Here is a 23208-nt window from a genome sequence, read left to right on the forward strand (position 1 = left end):
GAATTGGTGTCTCAGCTGATGGGAAAGGAACTCAAGGCATGGAATAGACCTCGGATGTAGGGTTTTCTCTGAGTTGAAGTGCTGTTTTTATTTTTACCTTATGGATAACATAGCCATTTGTGAGAAGGGGTAAAGGGTTGGAGAACGATGGTTCGTACTTGAATGAAGTTCATACTTCCATTCTCCTGCAGTTGGGACTGAGCGGGACTGTGTGAAGCTGTCTGCCTAGGGACGCCTGGCTGGGAGAGGGCTTCTCTTGCCCACTCTTCCAGGTGGGGCTGTACTGTGATGGGGTCTACATGACTCCTATTTTGTGGCCGAAAGCACGGTGAAGTGGGGCCAGACCCTGTTGAGAAGTGGGTGAAGCGTGCGGCCTTCCCAGGGGGACTTGAATCTGATGTGATGTTATTGTCTCCCTAACAGAAAAGGGAGATTTCATCGCCCTGGATCTTGGCGGATCTTCCTTTCGAATTCTGCGGGTGCAGGTGAATCACGAGCAGAACCAGGCTGTTCATATGGAGTCTGAGGTTTACGACACCCCGGAGAACATCATGCATGGCAGTGGAAGCCAGGTGGGTCTCTACTTCCCTTCTGACTAGCCCCTGTGGCCTAAGCATCAGGCTCCAGGGTACCCCCAGGAACCAGCCCCAGAGCAGTGGTGGGCCGAGCCCTGGGGCGAGTCCATCATAGGCATACATAGAGAAGGACTCCCGGGTGGAAGGGTGTGACTGCCTGAAGAGATCCCCACCGTGTGAATGAGCTGGAGGGTTGGAGGGGGCTACTGGTCCTTTCAGCTGCGGGGCCTGTCAGGTGAGGGGTGTAAAGAGGAGGCCCAGCGGGTAAATGCATTCATTCCCTAAGGATCCTGGGGTGGTTCCCCAGAAGAGGGACAGCAGAGCCCTTGGGTGAAAGCCCTTCTTCCAAGTCATTGTCCTCCTCACCCAGTCCCCCAAGGCCTCAGCCTCGTCAGTTGTGGCTGTCACCTTGTGGGACAGCAGGAATCTGAGTTCAGAGCCCCAGGACTATTCTAAAGGGCTCCTGGCTTCCCAACTGAATAGTCTCCTACGAGACCTTGGCATGGAAAGCAGCGAGGGCAGGGCCTTGCCTGGAAAGTCACCATCCCTTCCTCTCACACTTGTAACCCCTGCCAGCGGAAGGGCTGCCTTCCTTTGCTGGCCGAGGCCATGCGCATGCTCAGAAGGGCCTGTCCACCCTCCTGCTTCCCCATCTGGTTGTGGTGGGTGGCAGGTCGCAGGCTCACTGAGGACCCTGTGATCAGGTTGTGGACAGCCCTTGACAGGCTTGCAGTCATTTCTGGTCCTGTTCTGCTCCTCCCCGTCTCCTGCAGATGTTCTGACCCCTCCCCTCCCATTTAGAGCTCGCCTCCTAGGTCATGGCTGTTGTCAGGATATGTATTATTCAGAGCTTGCCAAATATTTGTTTTAGGGAGGGTGTGTTCACAGCAAGGTTCATGACTAAGTTCTGCAGAAAACCTAATGGCTCTGGGCTGGACTTTGGGATGAAGCCCAGCACCTTCTCTTGACTCCTCCTTGTTCCTAAATTCCCATGGATGGGACCTAATGCAAATCCCACCTTTTCCTTCTACCAGAGAAAAGGGCTAATCCTGGTCTTTCACCTGCTGCCGAGGAGGGGCGGGGGTTGTGTTCAGAGCTTTTCAGACTGTGAGCACTGATGGGGACACTGTCCTTAGGCCACTTTTTATCAGTCACTGAAACGGGTGCATCGTTCATCAGATGCCCCTGCCCAGAGGTCTCTCCGCTATCCCTCCATAACAGGGCTGCAGAGATTGGCTCATTCATTCAGTGTGTGCATGAAGGTGTGTGCATGAAGGCTTCCAGCGAGTGGGTCTCCTCACCCTGCCCAGTGCTCGCCACACTGCTCCTTTCTGCAGGTGGCCAGCAGCCTCCGGTTGGCATCTTGCTCTTTCTATTTGCCAACAAATACTGATGAGTCACTCTTCCCCATGGCCCTTGGGAGGAGCCACCTCTGCCTCCTGCCTTCACCTCTGGGACTTGCCCCCCATGCCATGGACATTCCTGTGAGTCTTGGCTTTTTAGGAGCAGGGTTTGTAAATTAAGGGGATGCCCTCCTTCAGGTGCACACATGCTACATCACTTCTGCAGTGACTTTTTTTTTTTTTTAAGATTTTTAGAAAAACATTTATTTCTTAAAAGTTAACATGTGCATACTAGGAAACCAAAAAACACAAGAAGCAGAAGACACAGTCATCCAAACTCGTGAGCAGTTTACCATTTGATGTGTCCTTTTAGGTCTCGTTTGTGTATTTACACAACTAAGCGTCCATTTTTATGTAATTAAGATCATACAGTTGTGTATCATGCTTTCTCACACATCGTGAATATTTATTGTTTCAGAGTTCCGAAGCTAATGTCTCTTCTAATTGCTGCCCCCAGGACCTTGTCTGTCCCAGCCTCTGTCCCCTTCTTCCCAGCTCCAAGATTACTTTGTTTGCAGCTGTTTCTGCAGCTGCCCCTTTCAAGCAGTTTGCAGAGAAAAGATGTTGATGTTGATGAGGATAATGATAATATTATTAGAGCAAATACTTGCATAGAACTTGTTATGTATGTCACTGATATAAGCCCTTTATACAGATTAACTCATTTAATCATCATTACAACTCTGTGGGTAGATATTATTATTATTCCTGTTTCACAGATGAGAAGATTGAGGTTCAGATGTTAAGTGATCAGCCCCTTGGGTCACACAGCACATAAGCGATAAAGCTGGGATTTGAACCTGGGTAGTCTGGCTCCAGATGTGACAGTTTTAGCAATGTGGGGCACTCTTTTTAATTAATTAATAAATTAATTAGTGTTTTTACTAAAAATTTTTGAGAGTGTAGAAATGTATGGGCAAGGAGGAAAGTTCAAGAGATCGAGGGAGGAGAGGGTTGGCAGTTGAAAAATAGGGATGAAGAGGCAACCTCTCGTCTAGAAGTTTGGTGTGAGGTTAGCAATAAATATCGGTGGCCCATTTTTCTGATATGTCTTGTTGACCTATAGAATACTCTAGTCCACAAAGGGCCCCATTTTGCCCGTGAAGCAGCTCAAACTCACAGCCTGTGAATTGTGCTGAATTCTTGGGGCTATGATCTCATGTTCAAACATAGGCAGGAATTTTTAACAGATTTTAAAACCTTTTACTCTAAATAATTTTAAACTTTCAAAAAAACTTTAAGATAAGCACAAAGAGCTTTTTATGTCCTTTATCCAGATTTCCCAATTAACTATTTGTTTTACCCTTTTTTCTCTCTTGCTCTACACACACACACATAACACACACAGAAATAAAGTATCTTGAAAGAGTCAGCACAGTTTTAAGCGTTAATAATTTCAGAAATATAATTGCATCCTTCTTAAAACATCACTTATTTAGCTTGGGGAATTTTGAATACTAAATAAATAACTTAAATTTATTTAAATTAAATAAATGTGCATGCTGTCAGGAAAGGAAAAAAAATGTTTTTTAGTCACTAAAATTTTGAGTGCAGAGAGGCTGGATAACTTCCCTTTTTGGTTGGTCAGACACGAGTTAGCCTGGGGGAAGCTTCCTGTCTATTCTGAGCAGGCTTGTCACCCCTGCGTTGGGGCATCCCACAAATGGCATTTCCTTTTTAGCAGAGTGCAAAGGGGTGGGTGTGTTTGACTTCAATCCAGAGGCTGCTTCCAGCTCCCCAGCCCTGTGTAACTCACTTCCCTGCCTCTTCCTGCCCGCAGCCTGCCTGCCTTCCGCCCAGCTGGCTCCCCTGAGGGCCACGGGGAGCCTGGAGCTTCTTCCGGCAGATGACGTGGGGCGAGCTGTCGGGCTTAGTAACAGGTTTACGTTGCTCAGAAATGTAGGTCGCAGGAAGCTTAGCTGGGTTCTGCCAGGGAAGGTGGTCATGTGTCTCCTTGGTCAGAGTTGCCGCTGTCACCATGGCCTCAGTAATAGTGACTCAGGGACGGAGGCTCCCAAGTCAGAACTGACAAGGTTTCCTTTCCTTTGGCAGGAAGATCAGACTGCAGAGCTGGGTCAGAGACATCTGGGGAAAGATGGGGATGGGAATATTGACTTCCGGCCTCCTCTCAAGGAGACTCTACAGAGTGGCTGTAGGGGCAGCCATGGTGCCTGGCCCAGCTCTGGCTGGGTCCTTCCTGGGTTCCTCCTACACAATTTATCTGACGTTTAATTTTGGTTTCCTCTGTCCCCTCAGTCTGTCAGGGAGCTCCGACAGAGTGACCCGGAGTGAGTAGACCATGGTTTTGGTGAAACTGTCTCTTCTCCCCTCGAACCAGAGCCCTAGCGGGGAGAGGAAGTGGGTGCTGCTTATGGTCTAGTTGTGTTTTATCTGTAAATTCAATCTGGAATCAGAAAGCTGTGGATTCTGGCAAATGGTCCTTGTGCCATTCCCCGACTCCTCCCTGGTCTGGGTTCTTGTTCCTCCATAGCCCTTTATCCCAGGCACCACCCCCACAGCCTGGGGACCAGCCCTCTCCCCTGTATAGGTCTCCCCCCAAATCCCTTTAGATGAGGAGGGAAGAGAAGGAGAGGGGAGGGGACCTGCCCCCTCCTCAGGCATTTGGAGGGGATCTACCCCCATGGACTCCACCCTTTCCCGTGGGCTCTCTCCTGGACACATTTGTTAAAATCAAACCTGAATAGAACTATAAGTTTAATATGGTGGGGGGGAGGGGAAGGACCCTGCAGAGAAAGCCTTCAGGCAGTTGGCCTTGCCTTGGCTGAGCTTGCTTCCTGTGACCTTGGTTCAGCCCTGCAAACGCTGCATTCTCTGGGCTTCAAGAAGCTCCATTAGCTGTGTCAATCCCATGTACACGGGAGGCCTAGTGTTAGATGACAGCCACGTGAAAAATAAAAGAGGGGTTACCTAGACTGTGGCATGGTTGCCAAAAGAGCATATATATGGTTTGGTTATATTAATGGAGGTAGAGAGCTAAGAGAAAGGGAGGTTCTTAGTTCAACTAAGCTTTTTTTTTTTTTTTTATCAGAGCACATATGAAATATTATATTCAGTTCTGGATATACTTTAGAGAAAGAGGGAGGTATTGGATAAATCCAAGAAGTTGCCTTAGAGGTGATGAGCTTGCCGTCATTGACAGTATTCACACAGAGGCTAGGGGAACAGTGTTCTGACTTCTTTCTAGTGTATTCTAAGATACATATGCATATCCTGGCAGCATGTTGTAGAGCCAGCAAGTTCTACAACATGTCGTAGAACTTAAATTTCAGTTCACTAAATAAATCGTAGTCTATTCACACCATAGAATACTGTGCAGCAGTGAGAAGCAGTACACAACTACGTGGATGGCCCGCACACATAATGTAGTGGAAAGGAAGGCAGACGCCACGGAGTGCACACTGCTGTTCCTTTTATCCGTGGTAGACAACCATGCAAAGGGCGTTGGAAGTCAGAGTGGCTTGCGAGGCCTTGTGAGCTTGGGTGGCAGTAGCAGTGACTGCACAGGAGGGTGTCCGTGCTGACACAGGTGGGTGCACCTTGTGAGAATCCAGTGAGCCCTTCACTTAGGATACGTGCACTTTTTTGCATGCATATTGAACTTGAGTTAAAAGTAAAAATTGGATACCTCGAAGATTGTGAGATCACTCAAGTGGCCTGGAGGCTAGGGAATTGACTCACAGAGCTTCTGGAACTGACAGTGAGGGAGAGAGAGATGGAGTTAGAGAGAAGGGGCCAAATGGCCACTCTGCCTGGGTGGCTGCTGGCGGTCCATGGCCTGTGTGTAGTGGAGGATGAACTGTTTTTCTCTTATTTTCACATTTCCTAAGTACCCAGATGATACATCTTAGTACCCAGGTGATACACAAGAGGCCACGTGAAGGCTTAAAAAGGCCTCCTAAGCCGTGCTGGCCCACGAGGCAGGCTGTTTTCAAGGGACTCTTCTTTGCCAGTCATGCACTTCTTGGCTTCTCTTTTCCTTTTTTTTTTTTGACTGTGCTGCACATCATACATGATCTTAGTTCCTTAACAAGGGATCGAACCCACATCCCCTGTAGTGGAAGCATGGGGAGTCTTAACACTGAACCTCCAGGGAAAGCCCCACCTGGCCGCCAGGTGCCTTGGGATGGGCAGCAAGGGTAGCCAGGCTCCTTTCCGTGTTGGGCAGAGAATCCCTCACATTTTTCCTGAAGTGCTAAGTCCTCTTTTTCCTTCCCAACTGCTCTCTTGTGCTTCCTTCAGCTTTTTGATCACGTCGCTGAGTGCCTGGGAGACTTCATGGAGAAAAAAAAAATCAAGGACAAGAAATTACCTGTGGGATTCACGTTTTCTTTCCCTTGTCGGCAATCCAGAATAGACGAGGTAAGACGTTCTGGGATTATCAGGCTTCCCAGACACCCTAGAGGGGAAATGCTAAGGAACCCTTTTCCTTTCTCTTACTGGATGGTCTGCGTGTGTTGTATTTTTTTTTTTTTAGAAGCATTTGTAGAATGAATGTAAGGTCATGATAACCATGTTTATTTTTCAGTTGCTTCAGTTATATGTGTATTTTTCGTGACAAATCACGGTATTCGTGGCCATTTGGTAGAGAAAACCATTTCTTAAACTCAAGCATGTGGAGGAAAACAAAGCAGGGTTAGTGGCCTTTCACGAGGACCATTGTCAGTACTGGTTTCCTTTGGCTTTTGAGAGCTGAGGCTTGACAGCCACGCTCCTGGGCAGAAGACAGGGTGAGACTTCCCTGCTCCCGCCGGAAGAGGCAGGAGATGGGCCGGGAGTGAAGCGGCTGCTGGCTGTTTGCCTGTTCATCAGTGGCCGTGGACCGAGTACCGTCCTTGTGGGTTGTGGGTTGGGCTAGGCCCTGGGAGAAAGCTGCACACAGATGTGACCTGCCTGGCAGAGGTGCTGTCTTCCAAGAAAGAAGGCGTTGCCGAAGTGGATAGGGAACGTCCTCGGGGACACAAGAGCCCCACAGGGCAGAGCAGAGCAGATGGTGCCTGGCGGAGAAAGAGCCAAAAGTGTGGCCGCCACCTGCCAGCCTTGACCCTTCTCTGGGGAGGGCTTGCTCAGCCGGGCATGCTGCCTGCTGGGAAGCCAGTGGATCCCAGGGTCTTATTACCCATCTGGAGGCCTGTGCCCGCTCCTCAAGGCTGCCTGGGACCTTCAAGAGTGTCTAGACCAGCTGCCTTTTTTGACAGATGAACAGAGTCACCCTCAGAGGAGTTGGGAAGACTGCCCACGAGGAAATGGACAGAAGTGGTGGGGATAGGATCGATGTCCTGATTTCCAGTTCACGTTCTTTCCACAGCACTGTGTTTTCCAAGGCTTTGGGGGGCCTGAGCATTGAAGGGGTGATAACAGCGTCTGGGGGCTTTTGGAATGCCTGGTCAGCTGCAGGCTGCTGCCTGCCCTTCCAGATGCAACCTTCATGGAGGCTACCCGGCTTTTGGAGCACAGGGCGACTCAATGTGGACATTTCCCCGTCCCTGTGTCACCCTGGAGACGACAGGGCCTAAATAGCAGCTCTTCCCAAACAAGCCGCATTTATAATGACTTCCTGCACTCGGGGAATAGTCACATAGAACAATATTCTTTTCTTGGATCCTTGATTTAAAGAAAAAGATACAGAAGCAACATGTAAAACTATTGAAATAATATAAAGGTATAAAGCACAACGTAAAATTCCTATGCTTCTATAGTCTCAAGTGAATAACCGCTGGGTATCTGTCCTTAGTGTTTCTCTAGAAATATACACACGGAAATGGATTATACTGTATACATAGAGTCATCGCTTACAAATGGGAGTTACATTCCAAACTTGTGGAAGAGGCATGAATCACAGTTAGTGTTATCCTTTAAGCTCAGGACTTGGCTCTTAGAAGCACAGTAGCCCAGAATTATCTTAGCATTTTGTTTCTCTTCGAAATTTGGCTCTGACGAAAGAAAGTTCCTTGGGGCCATGGAAACCAAGGTCTGGTTTGAAGATACAGAAAGGTGATCAGGTAATAACAGCATTTCTCTTTCTAAATGAAGTCTGGCTGTGCAGTTGACACCAGTTAGATCTGCATGCTGTGCGACACCACCGCACTAGCCAGCCACTGACTGTGTTTGAGTGTGAGCAGCAGGGTTTTTTTTCCTGTGGCAGCCCCCAGAGAATTCCATTGTGTGGATGGATAAACAGGAGATAAGAGTCTGGGTCTGTTACCCGATGTGATGTGTCCCCCGCCAGCCCCCTGGGCCTTGAGCAGACTCCCTTGAGTCACTGTCTTTGAGCAGACTCCCCAGGGACCTGGAGATTGCGGAGGCCTCCTAGCCCTCTTCCAACCCCTCTGTGCTCTCCTATGCAGGCCATCCTGATCACCTGGACAAAGAGATTTAAAGCGAGCGGCGTGGAGGGAACTGATGTGGTGAAGCTGCTTGACAAAGCCATCAAAAAGCGTGGGGTAACTTCTCACTAGCCACTTGCCTTGACCACCTAGAGCTGGGGAGTGTGGGGAGAAGGCTGTGTGACTAAGGTTCTTTTGGGGCACAGTAGTGCATGGCCTGTAGCAGCGGTGTGGTGGGTGTGGGTCCTTGAAGACCAAGGCAGGTGAGCAGTGAGAGCTCACAGTCTGGAAGATTGGGGCTGGTTCAAAGCAGAGCCGTCCGAGGTGCTACCAAAGAGCCAAGCTCTTGGGCAGGGGTTGGCCTCCTTTTGACATGAGGGCAGCTGTGCAGGGAGCTGGTGTGATCGAGTGCAGCATGCCAGGGTTGCAGCAAATGCAGAAGGCACACGGATGCATTGGGATGTTTACACAGGTCTGTGGCCCTATGAGTCAACTGCACATTGAAAAGAATTGTAAGCCAAATAACGAAGGGCACCTTTTTGTCTCCATAACGTGATCACTGGGCTTGAATGTGGTGAATTTGAGTGCCTGCAGTGATGAAAGCAGCAGCGGAGACTATGAAATGGGAGCCCTCCAGCCAGGCTATCTCAAAGGCTGGTGATCTCTGCTCCACATGTGAGTGGGCAGTGACCCCCTCTTCTCTCCCTCCAGGACTATGATGCCAACATTGTGGCTGTGGTGAACGACACGGTGGGGACCATGATGACCTGTGGCTACGACGACCAGCAGTGTGAAGTCGGCCTCATCATTGGTAACGCCCACCCTGTCCTTGTCCCTTCTGAGGCTGGTGTTTCCAGCTGGCGCTGCCGTCTCTCTCGTGACGTGGTGTGGTCACAGCTGCTGATCTCGTCTCCCTCGTCCAGGTACCGGCACCAACGCGTGCTACATGGAGGAGCTGAGACACATCGACCTGGTGGAGGGCGACGAGGGGAGGATGTGCGTCAACACCGAGTGGGGGGCCTTTGGGGACGACGGGGCCCTGGAGGACATCCGCACCGAGTTCGACCGGGAGATAGACCGGGGGTCGCTCAACCCCGGGAAGCAGCTGTGAGTCCCACCCTTTCTTACTAGTCAGAGAGAGGACCTACGGGACGCTTAAGGGGAGATTTGGGGTGGATGACGAGAGGGGCAGGAAGCCAGGTGATCACAAAAGGATCACCCATCAAGTGTATATTATCTCACTTTTTTTGAGACACACACAGCTGTGGTGTCTGCAACATTGAAAGTGTATTTTAAATTATTTTCTCCTTATTAATTTTATTGAAGTATAGTTGATTTACAATGTTGTGTTGGTTTCTGCTATACAACAAAGCAAATCGCTTATATTGATACATTTATCCACTCTTTTTTAGATTTCTATTCTCATATAGGTCAGTGTATTGAGTAAAGTTCCCTGTGCTATACAGTAGGTTCTTATTAGTTATCTGTTTTATATACAGTAATAATATGTATGCATCAATCCCAATCTCCCAATTTACCACCCCCCACTTCACCCCCAAATTTCTGTTTAATTACACTGTGATTGTATTCTTGTAAACATTTTAAAAATTAAAAGCACAGAAGCATTAGCCTGAAGCTAAGGTTTAACAACATTTCCATATGCTGTCCTCAGTAGGGTTTGCTGCTGAGGGTGGGAGAGGCCACTCAGCATGTGGGGTGTCTGGCGAGCAGGGAGAGCGAGCAAGTGTCCATTCATTCTGCACACACTTCTTGAGCACCTGAGATGTGCCAGCTCAGTGCTTGGCTCCAGGCATACAGAGTAGCACCTTCCATTCCAGAACTTAAAGTCCCGTTGGGGAGGGAAGTCACATATACAAATACCTGTCATGCAGGGGAGTGGTTGGGAGCCATGTGAGTCATGCAGACTGTGGGGAGACCTTCTTCCGTGTCATGTTTAAGCCAGATGGGTCACAGCTGATAACAGACACAGTCTGATGTCATAGCATCAGACTTCTCTGGCAAGTTGGTCTTGGTCTTGGAGAGCTCTGGCCACAGAAGTATGAGTGATATTATTTAGGCTGGCGTGGACATTGCTTCCTGTGAGCTCCTTGTTTCCTGAAGTGCATATTCATATTTCTCTGTGATGCTAGCATGCTGCCTTCTTTGACCTCCCAGCAGCCTTATTCTGAAGTTGGGTGCTGTCAGCACGCTGGGAGATGTTCATTGACCCTGTGAGCTTAATTGCCTTTATCCTTTGCCAGAGAGACACTGTCAGGGAGTTTTTCATTTTGAAATCTGTCACCCAAAAGATCTCAGTCCCCCAGGCTGGCTGACTGGGCCTTCCACCTGAGTTAATGGAATTGCATAAATGGCCAGCCTCCCTCCACTGGGAGTGGTGGTGGTGAATAAATGAGATCTCTCACTGGGAGAATCCTGAGTTCTTAGTCCCAGTACTGAACATCTGCTCTGCATGCTGAAACACCAGCTGGATAATAAAGAGCCCCAGCTCTGATAACCAAAGGTTTTTTCCCCTCAATCCATTGACCTAAACCCCAATTCTAAAACCTGACCCCAGCTGCCTTGAAGCTATTTACTTGCGTGTTTATATATGTCACTGGAGATGTGTGCTTGATTATAGTCCTGCTTCAGACACCCTGGGGCTATTCTGTACTATGGGGCATGTGTACCATATTCCATCTCTCAAATCCTCAAATGTCCACATTCCCAAGCATATGTGACCCCAGGGGTTTCAGATAAGAAACGATGTACCTGTAGTTACTGTCAATCACTGAGTCTCAAGTCATCCCTCTCAGCAGAGCAGGTTGGGCAGTTGCCTGTGATAACTGAGCAGATAAGGCCCAGGGCCTTGGCTGTTTCCTTAGCCTTAATGTAGGGATCCTGCGTGGCTTGGCTGGAAACCTGGATTTTCTGTCATCTGTTTTGATGTAGTTCTGAATTTCTCTAAAGAGTTGAACTGTATCCTCGGGCTGAAATGTGAACTGGCCTCCCAGTTGACTTTCAATAAACCTATTTGGAATAGGGGATGGATAGAAGATGGACACGCGAAGATAGGTGGATGGATGGATGGATGGGGGTTGGAGGATGAGTAGTGAATAAGAAGTGCGGCTGGGAAATGGGTGGGAAATACGTGCGTGTATAAAAGAGTGAGACAGGTGGGATAAGGTCCATCTCCACCTTCCCTGCTGACTGAACCATAGGTCAGGTCTTGGGAAGAACAATCCCGAAGAGATGACAGATCTTGAGTTGTATCATATATTGCTAGAAATAGGCTATTGGTCAGAGGGTTTTTTGCCAAAGTTAATGTAGCTGGTCTCCTAGGCATCTGCCTGATTTTGGGGGTCTTCCCTGTGTCTTCTGTACAATGTCAAGTTCTTCAAAGCGTTTCATTTTCCTTGTACCAGGGAAAGGTGTTTGCTCTGTTTGACTGATGGGGAAGTTAAGGCACTAGGACCCTGGGACAGGGCGGCTGGCTTAAATTGAGGTTTAATTTGGCTTAGGTTTGTGGTTTTCTGTCCTGCTGGAAAGTACATGTTTTTCATAGTGAACTTCCAGAATGTCTTAAGAGGCATTTCATCATTTATGAACAAACATTATCATGAATGGTCTAAAGGAATGTTTTTCTTTTTTTTGGCTGTGCTACACGGCTTGGGGAATCTTAATTCCTTAGAAGAATTCCCCAGGACATCCCCTAGAGGAATGTTTTTCACTAGAATTACATTAAAACATTTTTTTTTTTTTTTTAAGGGGAATTCCCTGGTTGTCCAGTGGTTAGGACTCTGCGCTTTCACTGCCAAGGGTCTAGGTTCAATTCCTGCTCAGGGAACTAAGATGCCAGAAGCTGCATGGCATGGCCAGAAAAAATAAAGAAGAATTACGTAGAGACCTTTAAAAAACATATTATTGCCTAGGTATTTTCCCACCCTACCCACATTCCCTCCCAATCCTACTTGGCCTAGGCTGAGGCCTGTCTTTAAGACCCTGCAAATGATTCTAGTTTTTAACCAGGGCTGGAAACAGAGGTGTGCTAGCTAGCTAGCTAGTATCTAGCTAGCTCTACCTAAAGGCTCTGTGCACAGGTGGGCTCTAGACCGCTGTGCATCCACTCGTTTGTTTTGATTGAAGTTTACATTTACTGAGTACTGACCATATACAGTGGACAGGAAGGGTATCAGTACAGTGGCTCTATGGCTCCTGCCTCCGTTGCTGACAGCTGCTTCAGGACCCCTCCCCTAGCTCCCAGGTTAGAAGGTTTCTCCCTCTAAAAGGGATTGGCCTTGGCCTTCCTTCCTCCCTGCTGCCCTCTGTCCTGGTTCCACACCTGTCTCCTACTGTAGATGTAGCTCCCACTTCTTTCATTTTTAATTTTCCTTCTCCTCTTCTTGTCTTCTTAGGCCTTTTGCTCTTCTATTTTCTTTTATTTTCTGCTTTGTTAGGAATTCTGAATCCCATTCCCCTGTGATTCCCTCTCACATCTTTCATAGTGAAGGAGACACCGCCCCCCAGAGCAGCAGCAGCAGCAGTGATTGTGACAGCAGGGAGGTCTGGCCTGGAGAAATCTTTGGCCTTGATGGTGGTGGAGTAATTGCACCTCTTTTCAAATCATCCCCCAAACACCTTCCTTACTGTTGCTCTGCCTGCTCCATAGACTCTCTCAGCAGTTCTAATCCTCTTTAAGTGCTCACAGACCTCACCTTCCTTCTCTGACCCTGAGCTGCCCGTTGGAGCAGACCCTGGCTGCCAAGGGCATTCCTTGTCAGCATCCAATCCCCTGCCCACCTTTCCCAGACTCCCCCAGGCCCTGTGGGCCACAGCTCTGCCTGTGCCCACCAGCATGCAGCGAGGCTGCAACACCATGGTGCCACCCACTGGCCTATGGTCATAGGTATCTGACTGCTGAGCAGCAGATCACGGCTTGCTGGCTTTTGCTGGAGGCTTCTGATAAGTGCTGTTTCCTTGTTCTGCTGCTCCAGCGGGGACTCGAGGGACTGGGAAAGGACAGATTCTTGGCCTCAGGCTTCCTTTATCTGAAAAGGGGGATGGCAGTGTCTATGTGTCTAAGAGACCATCATGTAGAAAAGGGAGCAGATCATTCTGAGTGTCTCCAGAAGGCAGAACTAGAAGCAATGGGTGGGACTTCTCTGGTGGTCCAGTGGTTTAGGAATCCACCTGCCAATGCAGGAGGCGTGGTTTGATCCCTGGTCTGGGAAGATCCCACATTCTGTGGGGCATCGAAGCCTGTGCCCCACAGCTGCTGAACCCCGATAGCATTCGAGCCCATGCTCCGCAACTAGAGAGTAGCCCCTGTTCCCCGCAACTAGAGAAAGCCTGGGCACGGCAATGGAGACCTGGTGCAGCCAAAAATAAAAAAGAAGCAGCAGCAGCAAGGTAGGGAGGTGTACAAGGCTGACTAGTCCACCGTAAGGGGGAAGAACCTTCTTGTTGTCAAATTTGCCCAGTTAGCGGGGGCAGACTGCCTAGAGGAGTGAGCTGGAGGTAGCGAGCAGAGGCTGGGCTGGGCTGGGGCTGGTGGCTGCCAGCATGACAGTAATACAGGTGACTTTTAATGACACTGTCCATGGGAGAGACAGAACAGCACAGTGCTTAGAGCTTGGAATCCGAAGCTAGATTTAACTGGATTGAAAATAATTTGCCACTCATCAGCCCTACAACTGTGGGCAAGTTATATAACCTTTCTGTGCCTCAGTTTTCTCATCTGTGGAATGGGGATAATGATAATATCTATCTCATAGGGTTTATAATAAGGATGAAATAAGTTAATACACATAAAGTGCTTAATTAGGTAGGAGACACAGCAAGGACCATGGCTCAGTATTAGTCAGGCACTGGAGCATTTTACCTATATCCACCTCTATCTTTCATACAACAACCTTATAGGTGGGCCCTGTGTGATCCCCATTATGCAGGTAAAGAAACTGAGGCCCAAAGAGGTAAGTAGCATAATAAAGTGGTAGGGCTGGAGTTCCGTTCAGGCAGTCTGGCTCCTGTCTGCTGAGATTCCAGTTTGGGTGGCACTAAAGCTGTTCCCACAGGTGCCTGGGACAGGAGCTAGGTGGGGCAGCAAGGACTTAGCAGGGTGCCCTCCTGCCAGGGATCCTCAACACAACCGTGGCCAGGGCAGTCCTGTCTGGTCCTGTCTGAACAATGAGAGCTCATGTTTCTCCACTCCTTGATTTGGGGGGAGGGAGGGCCGCGTGTTCAGGTCCCAGCAGCATCCCTGGCTCCCGCGCCCGGCTCTGAATGGAGCAGATTCTTTTGCTGTGTCACAGCCAGCCCTGGGTGTGCCAGCTGGGCTCCCTCAGAGCAGAGGCCAGCCGCCTGGATGTGGACCTGCCTCTGATCTGTCCTGCCCTTGGCTTCCTCCTGGCCCCTTGTCAGCCAGGACTCAGGACCTGGCTCTGGCTCAGATATGGCTTCGAGCCCTAGTTCCTGGCTGCCTCTGCCCTGCAGTGTTGGGCTCAAAATGGCTGCTGCAGTCACAGCACTCACACCGCCCACCACACCTCCCAGGGGAGGCAGGAGGGCCGATCCACTGTGATTGGTGGCTGAATGTGTCCGGAGTGGTAGGAGGAGCTGGTTGGTTTTAAGCTACTCGGGGAGCCCTCTCCTGGAGTGTAAGGGCAGGTCAGTGGGGAAGGAGTGAGTTGCACAAAGCACTTTCTTGGAGACCTTTTTTCTTGGTCTCTCTTGGCTGGAGAAGAGAACATCGGTGCCACGAAGGTGACCAGCGACAGAGGTCCCATGGGGAATGGCTGCGTTTCAGCCCTGTCATCTTCCCTCAGAGAAGACGTCTACACTTTCTGAGCTGGGAAATGGAGAGAATACTTCCTGACCACCTTGCCTGACCAATCAGGAATTGGAGAGCTTCCTGATAGAGGGATAAAGATGAAAGCCCTTTAAAAAGTACAGTAATTGGAATTCCCTGGCACTCCAGTGGTTAGGACTCAGTGCTTATACTGCTAGGGCATAGGTTCGATCCCTGTTCGAAGAGCTAAGATCCAGGCAAGCTGAGATCCTGTAAGCCAGGTGCCATGGCCCCAAAATAATAAAAATAAAAAGTAAGGCATAAAGCTTTGCACAAGATGATCATATCCTACTCATTCCTGTCTGGGTCCCTCCTCATTACTCTCCATCTAAATCCTGATGTTCCCTCCACTTCCAGGCAGCCTTCCCTGACTGCCCCTGCCCCTGGTGTTCTCCTCCTGTTTCCTTCCTTGGGAATGGGTGTGGGGTCAGGATAACCCTGCTCCCCCACCGTCTGTTCATTGTTTACTCACACACATGTGTGGTCTTGCCTGCCAGGGAGACTGTGCGCTTGTGATAATTGAGGCCGTGTCTTCCTCTCCTTTCACGTCTCTCCCACCACTCATGAGATGCCACAGTGGTGAGTACCTAGGAGGGACTGACGAGTGCCTGGTGCTTTGCTCCTGCAGGTTTGAGAAGATGGTCAGTGGCATGTACCTGGGCGAGCTGGTCCGACTGATCCTGGTCAAGATGGCCAAGGAGGGCCTCTTATTTGAAGGGCGGATCACCCCAGAGCTGCTCACCAGAGGGAAGTTTAACACCAGTGACGTGTCGGCCATCGAAAAGTAGGTGCCTCCCCTCAAGGCTTTCTAGGGGGCATGGGGCAGAGAAGAACAACGGGTCTCTCATTACCTGCTTGAGTCCTGGTTTGCTGGGCTTCTCCTGAGGAGTGTTAGGGCTTTCTGGGCCGGTCTCCCCTCTCACTTGGCTGACCCACCCTGGGCTGCTCTCCCTGCGGGCACCTGGTGGCAGCACATTAAAAAGTTGTCGAGTTAGGGGCAAATGCTTCTTGAATGGTGTGATTACCAAAGCATCCCCTTCTCCTTCACTCTCCCCCGACCCCACATACAGCTGATCCTGGAGATGAACAGGAACTGATTGAGCTCAGGCCTGGGTTAATCCCGCCTTGGGATATCAGGGTCTTCACCAGACAGTGTTCCAGGGAACCCTACTGACCTCAAGATCATTAGATGTTCCCCGAAGAAATGGGTTTTGTGGTCACTAGGACTGGGAAATATTTAGAGAAGTATAAGTACTCATTAACATATAAAAGAAAGCCTAGTTCACTTTGGGTAACTGGTCATTTCCCACAATCCTTTTGAAACTGAAGCACCCTCTGCACTCTCCCTACCCCACTCCCCTCTCTGTCTCCCACCCTCCACCCCCCCCCCCCCGCCCCGTTCTTTCACTTGTTCACAGCCACACATGTTCCTTGGCACAAGTTTGAGAAGCACTGGTTAACAGATGAGATAGGACAGATAGACACAGAAGGACAGAGTCCAGCCAGCAACCTAGCTTCTATCTTTTGACCTCAACATAAGAACCCCAGACTTCTCTGTCTCAAGTCCACCCAAGGCCTGCAAATAACAGGCCTTGATGTAGCCTAATGTCTGAAGGGCACCTGTCCTGTGACTGGTTCCGTGTGCCACCAGGTTCTATTCTGGATTCAGGAGACTCCACATAGCCATGTGAGGCCACCTGCTTAAAGATAGGGTTAGCCTGATGCTAGAGATGCCCTTTCATGCCCACTGCCCATGGTGTGGTCCTGGAAATTCAGAGCTGGTGGCATCGTAGCTTGGCTCCAGGGAGAAGATGCTGATGTAAATGGAAAGGGGTTTATCTGAACCTACTCTTTTTGAGTCCTGGCCTTTTCTTAGGACCTCTCCTTCAGGACCTGCAGTGCTACAGTCAATAGGGAGCCACACTCCCGAGTTTCCAACAGTCTCCCTTCTCAGGTCTCCTGCTCAGCTGTTGGGAGGGGAGGGAGCAAGAGACTTGTGGCTTATCTCAGAATCATTGACAAAGTCAGGAAATGCCTGCCTTCCTCTGGGCCTGTTTACGGTGTTGGCTCTTTGGTTACCAAGAAACAAAACCCACTTGAACTAGCTCAAGAAGGCATCTATGTTGTAATAAAGCCTATCTCAAAAAAAAAAATTTATTAAGAACATCTTACCAGTGAAGATATATTGGAAGCATTCTCTTTAAATTCAGGACCAAGATAGTATCACCTGATTCTTTTTTTTGTTTGTTTCATTGGAGGATAATTGCTTTAACAATGCTGTATTGGTTTCTGCTATACAACAACATGAATCAGCCATAAGTATGCATATGTCCCCTCCCTCTTGAACCTCTCTCCCACCCCTTCCCACCCCTCTGGGTTTTCAGAGCACCTAGTTAAGTGCCCTGTGTTAGTAGCACCTGTTTCTATTTAGCATTGTCCTGGAGCCTTAGCTCCAATATTTTTTTACGAAACAAAAAAGGAAAAGAAATTAAAGGCATAAGAATTAAAAAAGAGGAAGTAAAACTGTCATTAATTGCAAATATATTTGTATGGAATACCAACATATCTAGACAAGTGATTAGAATAAAAAAGAGGTTAGGAATGATGTCTGGAGATAAGATACAAAAGTTAATTATATTTCTATGTATTGACAGTAATTAAAATATGTACATATTTTAAAATCTTTTAGACTATTTTTAGAATTACAGAAAAACTACAAAGATAGTATGTATCTCTTACCCAGTGTTTCCCGTTGTTAACATTTTAATATGGTACATTTAAAATACGTGTGTATATGTACTTTTTTTTAAGACAACATCTACAATAGTAATAAAACTATATCCTCCAGGATATACTTTAAATTCAACAAAAGCTATACAAAGCATATATGCAGCAAATTATGGACTTCCCAGGTGGCTCAGTGGTAAAGAATCCACCTGCCAAGCAGGAGAAGTGGGTTCGATCCCTGGGTCAGGAAGATCCCCTGGAGAAGGAAATGGCAACCCACTCCAGTACTCTTGCCTGGGAAATCCCATGGGCAGAGAAGCCTGGCAGGCCACAGTCCATGGGGTACCAAAAGAGGTGGACATGACTTAGCGACTAAATAACAAAAATGCAGGAAATTAAACGCTGACTGGAAAAATCGTGGAAGAATGTGTAAGAATCCAGGGGCATACTACAGACCCAAAGACCAGGAGATTCCCTCACATCTCTGAAGCACTGAGCCCTGGGATGCAAGCAGCTATTTCTCCACCTGTTCCGGGCCCATGTGGTCTGCCTCTCTTCTCCTCCATGTGCCTGACATAACTTAACCATCACAGTTTTTCCTCCTGCTGCTTTCTGACTTCTTAACGGAGGAGACCCCGTCTCAGGCACTTTTCCCTTGCCACACACACATGATGAATGATCAGTTCACCTCCCCAGGACCTTCAAGCCCCAGTGCTCACAGCAGTGCACTGCCTGCTGTAGTCCTTAACTAACGAGTTTTGGCCTCTGACTTCACAGGAATAAGGAAGGCCTCCACAATGCCAAAGAAATCCTGACCCGCCTGGGAGTGGAGCCGTCTGATGACGACTGTGTTGCGGTTCAGCATGTGTGCACCATCGTCTCATTTCGCTCTGCCAACCTGGTGGCGGCGACCCTGGGTGCCATCTTGAGCCGCCTTCGAGATAACAAGGGCACGCCCAGGCTGCGGACCACGGTTGGTGTCGACGGGTCCCTTTACAAGACGCACCCACAGTGAGTCCCCTTTGCTCTAATTGGCACTCAGCACCTGCCCTGGCTAAGGACCGTCTCCAGAGGTCAGACTTTTGCACCCAGTGAAAGTTTTTGGCAGATAAGACAACATCTAGTTTTGGACAGAAGGGTCAGAGTTGCCCACTTGGAGAAATGTCTGGCTCTCAGCTGATTCCCACTGGTGTTGCTTCTGCACTGCTCTGTCATCTCTCCTCATTTCAGAAGTCTCGTTAGAGACGTCTCTAGCTGCCGGGAGCACTGGGTGGAATGTGTCTGTATCTTCAATTCTTTTACTTGTCTGCATTTAATCAGGGACCATCATCCTCACTGTAGTTTGGGTCATACATGTGCTGCCCACATGCCTGTGTTAGAAGCTCCTGTGAGTTTCTAAAGCTCCCCAAACACTCAGATAGTACACAGGCGGCTTGTCGACGCTTTGCATCTGCAAGCCAATGAGAGATTAGGTTGTCAGTGCTGCTGCTGCTGCTAAGTCGCTTCAGTCGTGTCCGGCTCTGTGCGACCCCATAGACGGCAGCCCATCCAGCTCACCCGTCCCTGGGATTTTCCAGGCAAGAACACTGGAGTAGGTTGCCATTTCCTCCTCCAATGCATGAAAATGAAAAGTGAAAGTGAAGTCGTTCAGTCCTGTCTGACTCTTAGTGACCCCATGGACTGCAGCCTACCAGGCTCCTCCATCCGTGGGATTCTCCAGGCAAGAGTACTGGAGTAGGGTGCCATTGCCTTCTCCGATAATCCTGACTAAACCAAATACCGAAAGGTTGTCAGTAGTCCTCACTTAGACGCTGCCTTCTTGTCTGTTGGACTCCTTAGTGTCAGAAGCCTTCTTTGGCCACTAAGAACACGGTTTGTATTTTTTTAAAAAGCTAAAGGTGAATTCTAAGTCTTTATGTACTGAGTTTTATTTGTTTATTTTAATTAATTTTTTAAAGCTTTTTTTGATGTGGGTCATTTTAAAGTCTTCATTGAATTTATTACATTGTTGCTTCTGTTTTTTTGGCCATGAAGCATGTAGGATCTTAGCCCCCCTTTCAGGGATTGAACCCACACCCCTGCATTGGAAGGTTAAGTCTTAACCCCTGGACTGCCAGGGAAGTCCCTGTATTGAGTTTTTAAAATGACTGCCTATAAGTTGTTTTTTTTTTTTTTTTTAACACATGACCTCAGATATTTCTCCCATTGTATACATAATGTGCCTGTGAAGTGGCTTGCAGATACTGTGCCTTCATACTAGGTCTCGAAACAGTTAAATGAAGACTGACTTAAACAGATAATTCAGTGTTACTGAGGGGATGGGGTTTGAGCTAGTTAGCTGTTGTTATCTGCCAGGTTCACAATTTTATTTCTTTGTATTCTTAGAGTGTTTGTAAAATTTTTGATAATGCAATTAGCCATTAAAAAATTCCTTGGCTTATTTTTGGACAAGAAAGCTTAGGCATTTACATCACATTAAAATAATTTTCTAGTTGTGATAAAATGTACATAATATAAAATTTACCATCTCAACCATTTTTTGAGTGTACAGGTCAGTGAATTTAAGTTCATTCATACTGTTGTGCAGCCATCACCACCAGCCATCTCTTGAACTCTTCATCTACAACATCATATTAAAAAAAATAATTGTTTAAATACAGATTAAAATACAAAGTAACATATTTTTGGTATAGAAACTTCAAATAGTTCCAAAACTGCCAGAGGGAAGTCATTTTTGATCCCATCCCCTGGAACTGACCATTCTTATCATTTTGGGGTTCTAGATTCCCATTTTCCTTTGGCAAGCAGCCTTCCATACTTACAACAGACCACAAACCTGGAGAAAATTCTGTGTCATACTGAGTCCTGTCCTAAAGTCCTCTTCTAACCACTAAAAAATATCTCAGCTCTTGGGGACTGAGGGAGAGGGCCAAGTGAAAATGAAAAACAAGAGCAAGTCTTTATTGAGCCCCTGCTTAGCGCCAGTTATTCACTGAAGCATTTGATGAACTCAGTTGAGTTCCTTCCTCATCATTGTCAGCCAGATGCTGCCATCTGAATTGACTCCAGGATTAAGTAATAGGCCCAGGTCCCCTGGTGTGGAAGTGGGGACTTTTTTTTTTTTTTAAGATTTTTTTATGTGGACCATTTTTAAAGTCTTTATTGAAGTTGTTCCAACACTGCTTCTGTTTTACATTTTGGTTTTTTAGCCCTGAGGCATGTGGAATCTTAGCTCCCTGACAATGGATCTAACCTGTACCCCTTGCACTGGAAGGCAAAGTCTTAACCACTGGACCTCCAAGGAAGTCCCTTCCGGTCTGACTTTTAAGCACTGGGCTCTTTCTTAACCAGTGAACTGTATTATCTCTTTGTCAGGGTGGACAACAGATTTTTGAACCCTGAATTTTCTGTACTCGATACAATTTTTTTTTTGGCTGCACGGTATGTGGGATCCTAGTTCCCTGGTCAGGGATCAAACCTGTGCCCCCTGCACTGGAAACATGGAGTCCTAACTATTAGACCACCAGAAAAGGCCCTCGATATTCGTCTAATAATGAGAGCCCCCTCTTTTGTCTGTGACTATGGGTAATTTCAGTTTTCCTTTTTCCCTGTCTGCGGTCGCTAACTTGTCTACAGTGGATGTGTTGTAGACTTGAATAACGAGGAAAGTGAGTGTAGAAGATGGAATTAAAGTGTGGAAAAAGAAGGGGATCCTAGGGGTCCCTACAGTCTGGCTCAGTCTATCTACTGTGCACCCCTCCCCCCAGGTATTCTCGGCGTTTCCACAAGACTCTGCGGCGCTTGGTACCCGACTGTGATGTGCGTTTCCTCCTCTCCGAGAGCGGCAGTGGCAAGGGGGCCGCCATGGTGACTGCCGTGGCCTACCGCCTGGCTGAGCAGCACCGGCAGATAGAGGAGACCCTGGCCCACTTCAGCCTCACCAAGGAAATGCTGCTGGAGGTGAAAAAGCGGATGCGGGCTGAGATGGAATTGGGGCTGGGCAAGCAGACGCATGACAAGGCTGTGGTCAAGATGTTGCCCTCCTTCGTCCGGAGCACTCCTGATGGGACTGGTGAGGACCTGAGCTGGGGGTTCACACGTGCCTCCTGCTTCTAATACCAGCGGCCAAGTCACTGGGGCTGCCGGGAGGTTGGCTTCTCCAGGGGACACATTGACACTGGGATGGGTGGCATGATTTTGGCAAGAGTTAGAAACTCACTGAAACCTCTCAAAGATTTTTTTTTTTTTTTATGTAGACCATTTCTAAAGTCTTTACTGAATTTGTTACAATGTTGCTTCTGTTTTATGTTTTGTGTTTTTGACCATGAGGGATGTGGAACTCCCCAACCAGGGATCGAACTCATATCCCCTGCATTAGAAAGTGAAATGTTAACCACTGGACCACCAGTGAAGTCCCTCTCTTCCACATTTACCACTACTTGCTTGCTGCATGTGAGACTCCAGGCAGCTGACCTCCCCTGGTCCGGACTCCCACGCAGGCGCTGTCTTTAAAACCACAGCCCTGACTCGGAATTGTTTAAAGAACAGAGCTGGGCGGATTCTGAAGCACTGAGATTGCTTGTAGGTCCTTTGCTTAACACAGTAAGGCAGAGGAAGGATAACACTCAGCTCCTCCTTCCCAGGTGGAGAGTGTGAGAGGCTCACAGAGGCCTGGGGAGTTTTACATCCAGGCACATCGGAGCTCAGCATCCAACCTGTGCTGTGACCTTGCTGATCCAGTTGGTTCATCCACGGGGCCTTTTGTCTTCTGGTGTGACTTGGAGACTGTAGTGGTCATGAGTTCGTGCCCACCTCTCTGAGTCTGGGCTGTATGCTGAGAAAAGACTAAACAGTTTCTCCCCTGTGTTTGATAAGGGTTTCCTCCCTTGAAGGTTTGAAGTCTTGGACTTACTGGCTGCCAGGAGGTGAAATTCACTCTTCTTGACCTTCTTAATGTTCTTGACTACAACAGAGAACGGTGACTTCTTGGCCCTGGATCTTGGAGGAACGAATTTCCGCGTCCTGCTGGTGAAAATCCGTAGTGGGAAAAAGAGATCGGTGGAAATGCACAATAAGATCTACGCCATTCCCATTGAAATCATGCAGGGCACTGGGGAGGAGGTAAGATAGTGTTGCTTTTCCCTCACCAAGGCACGTGTGCGACACACACGTGGCCACTGGCGTTACTGGGCCCAGAGCCTCCATGTGATACGCTCTCCAGGGCAGTTGGGTCCGTGCTGCCCCAAAGTGTCAGGTGCATTCAGCCAGTCTGGGCTGCGGATGCTCGGGCCCCTCTGAAGATCCGAGGGAGGGCA

The 23208-nt window shown here is 48.4% G+C and overlaps 1 protein-coding gene across 2 annotated transcripts in view; it reads left to right on the forward strand.

Moving 5' to 3' along the window:
- The window catches only part of HK1 (hexokinase 1), a 73892-nt gene that overhangs the window by 33610 nt on the left and 17074 nt on the right, over positions 1-23208 (forward strand). For both annotated transcript variants that reach the window (XM_027530891.1, XM_027530890.1), the window contains exons 3-11: positions 424-572; positions 6239-6358; positions 8344-8439; positions 9034-9133; positions 9246-9429; positions 15795-15950; positions 18671-18904; positions 21661-21965; positions 22866-23014. In XM_027530891.1, coding sequence (XP_027386692.1) covers positions 424-572; positions 6239-6358; positions 8344-8439; positions 9034-9133; positions 9246-9429; positions 15795-15950; positions 18671-18904; positions 21661-21965; positions 22866-23014 — 1493 coding nt within the window. The remainder of the gene's footprint in view (positions 1-423; positions 573-6238; positions 6359-8343; positions 8440-9033; positions 9134-9245; positions 9430-15794; positions 15951-18670; positions 18905-21660; positions 21966-22865; positions 23015-23208) is intronic.

Source organism: Bos indicus x Bos taurus, chromosome 28 (genome assembly GCF_003369695.1).
Source record: "Bos indicus x Bos taurus breed Angus x Brahman F1 hybrid chromosome 28, Bos_hybrid_MaternalHap_v2.0, whole genome shotgun sequence".
Classification (NCBI taxonomy): Eukaryota; Metazoa; Chordata; class Mammalia; order Artiodactyla; family Bovidae; genus Bos; species Bos indicus x Bos taurus.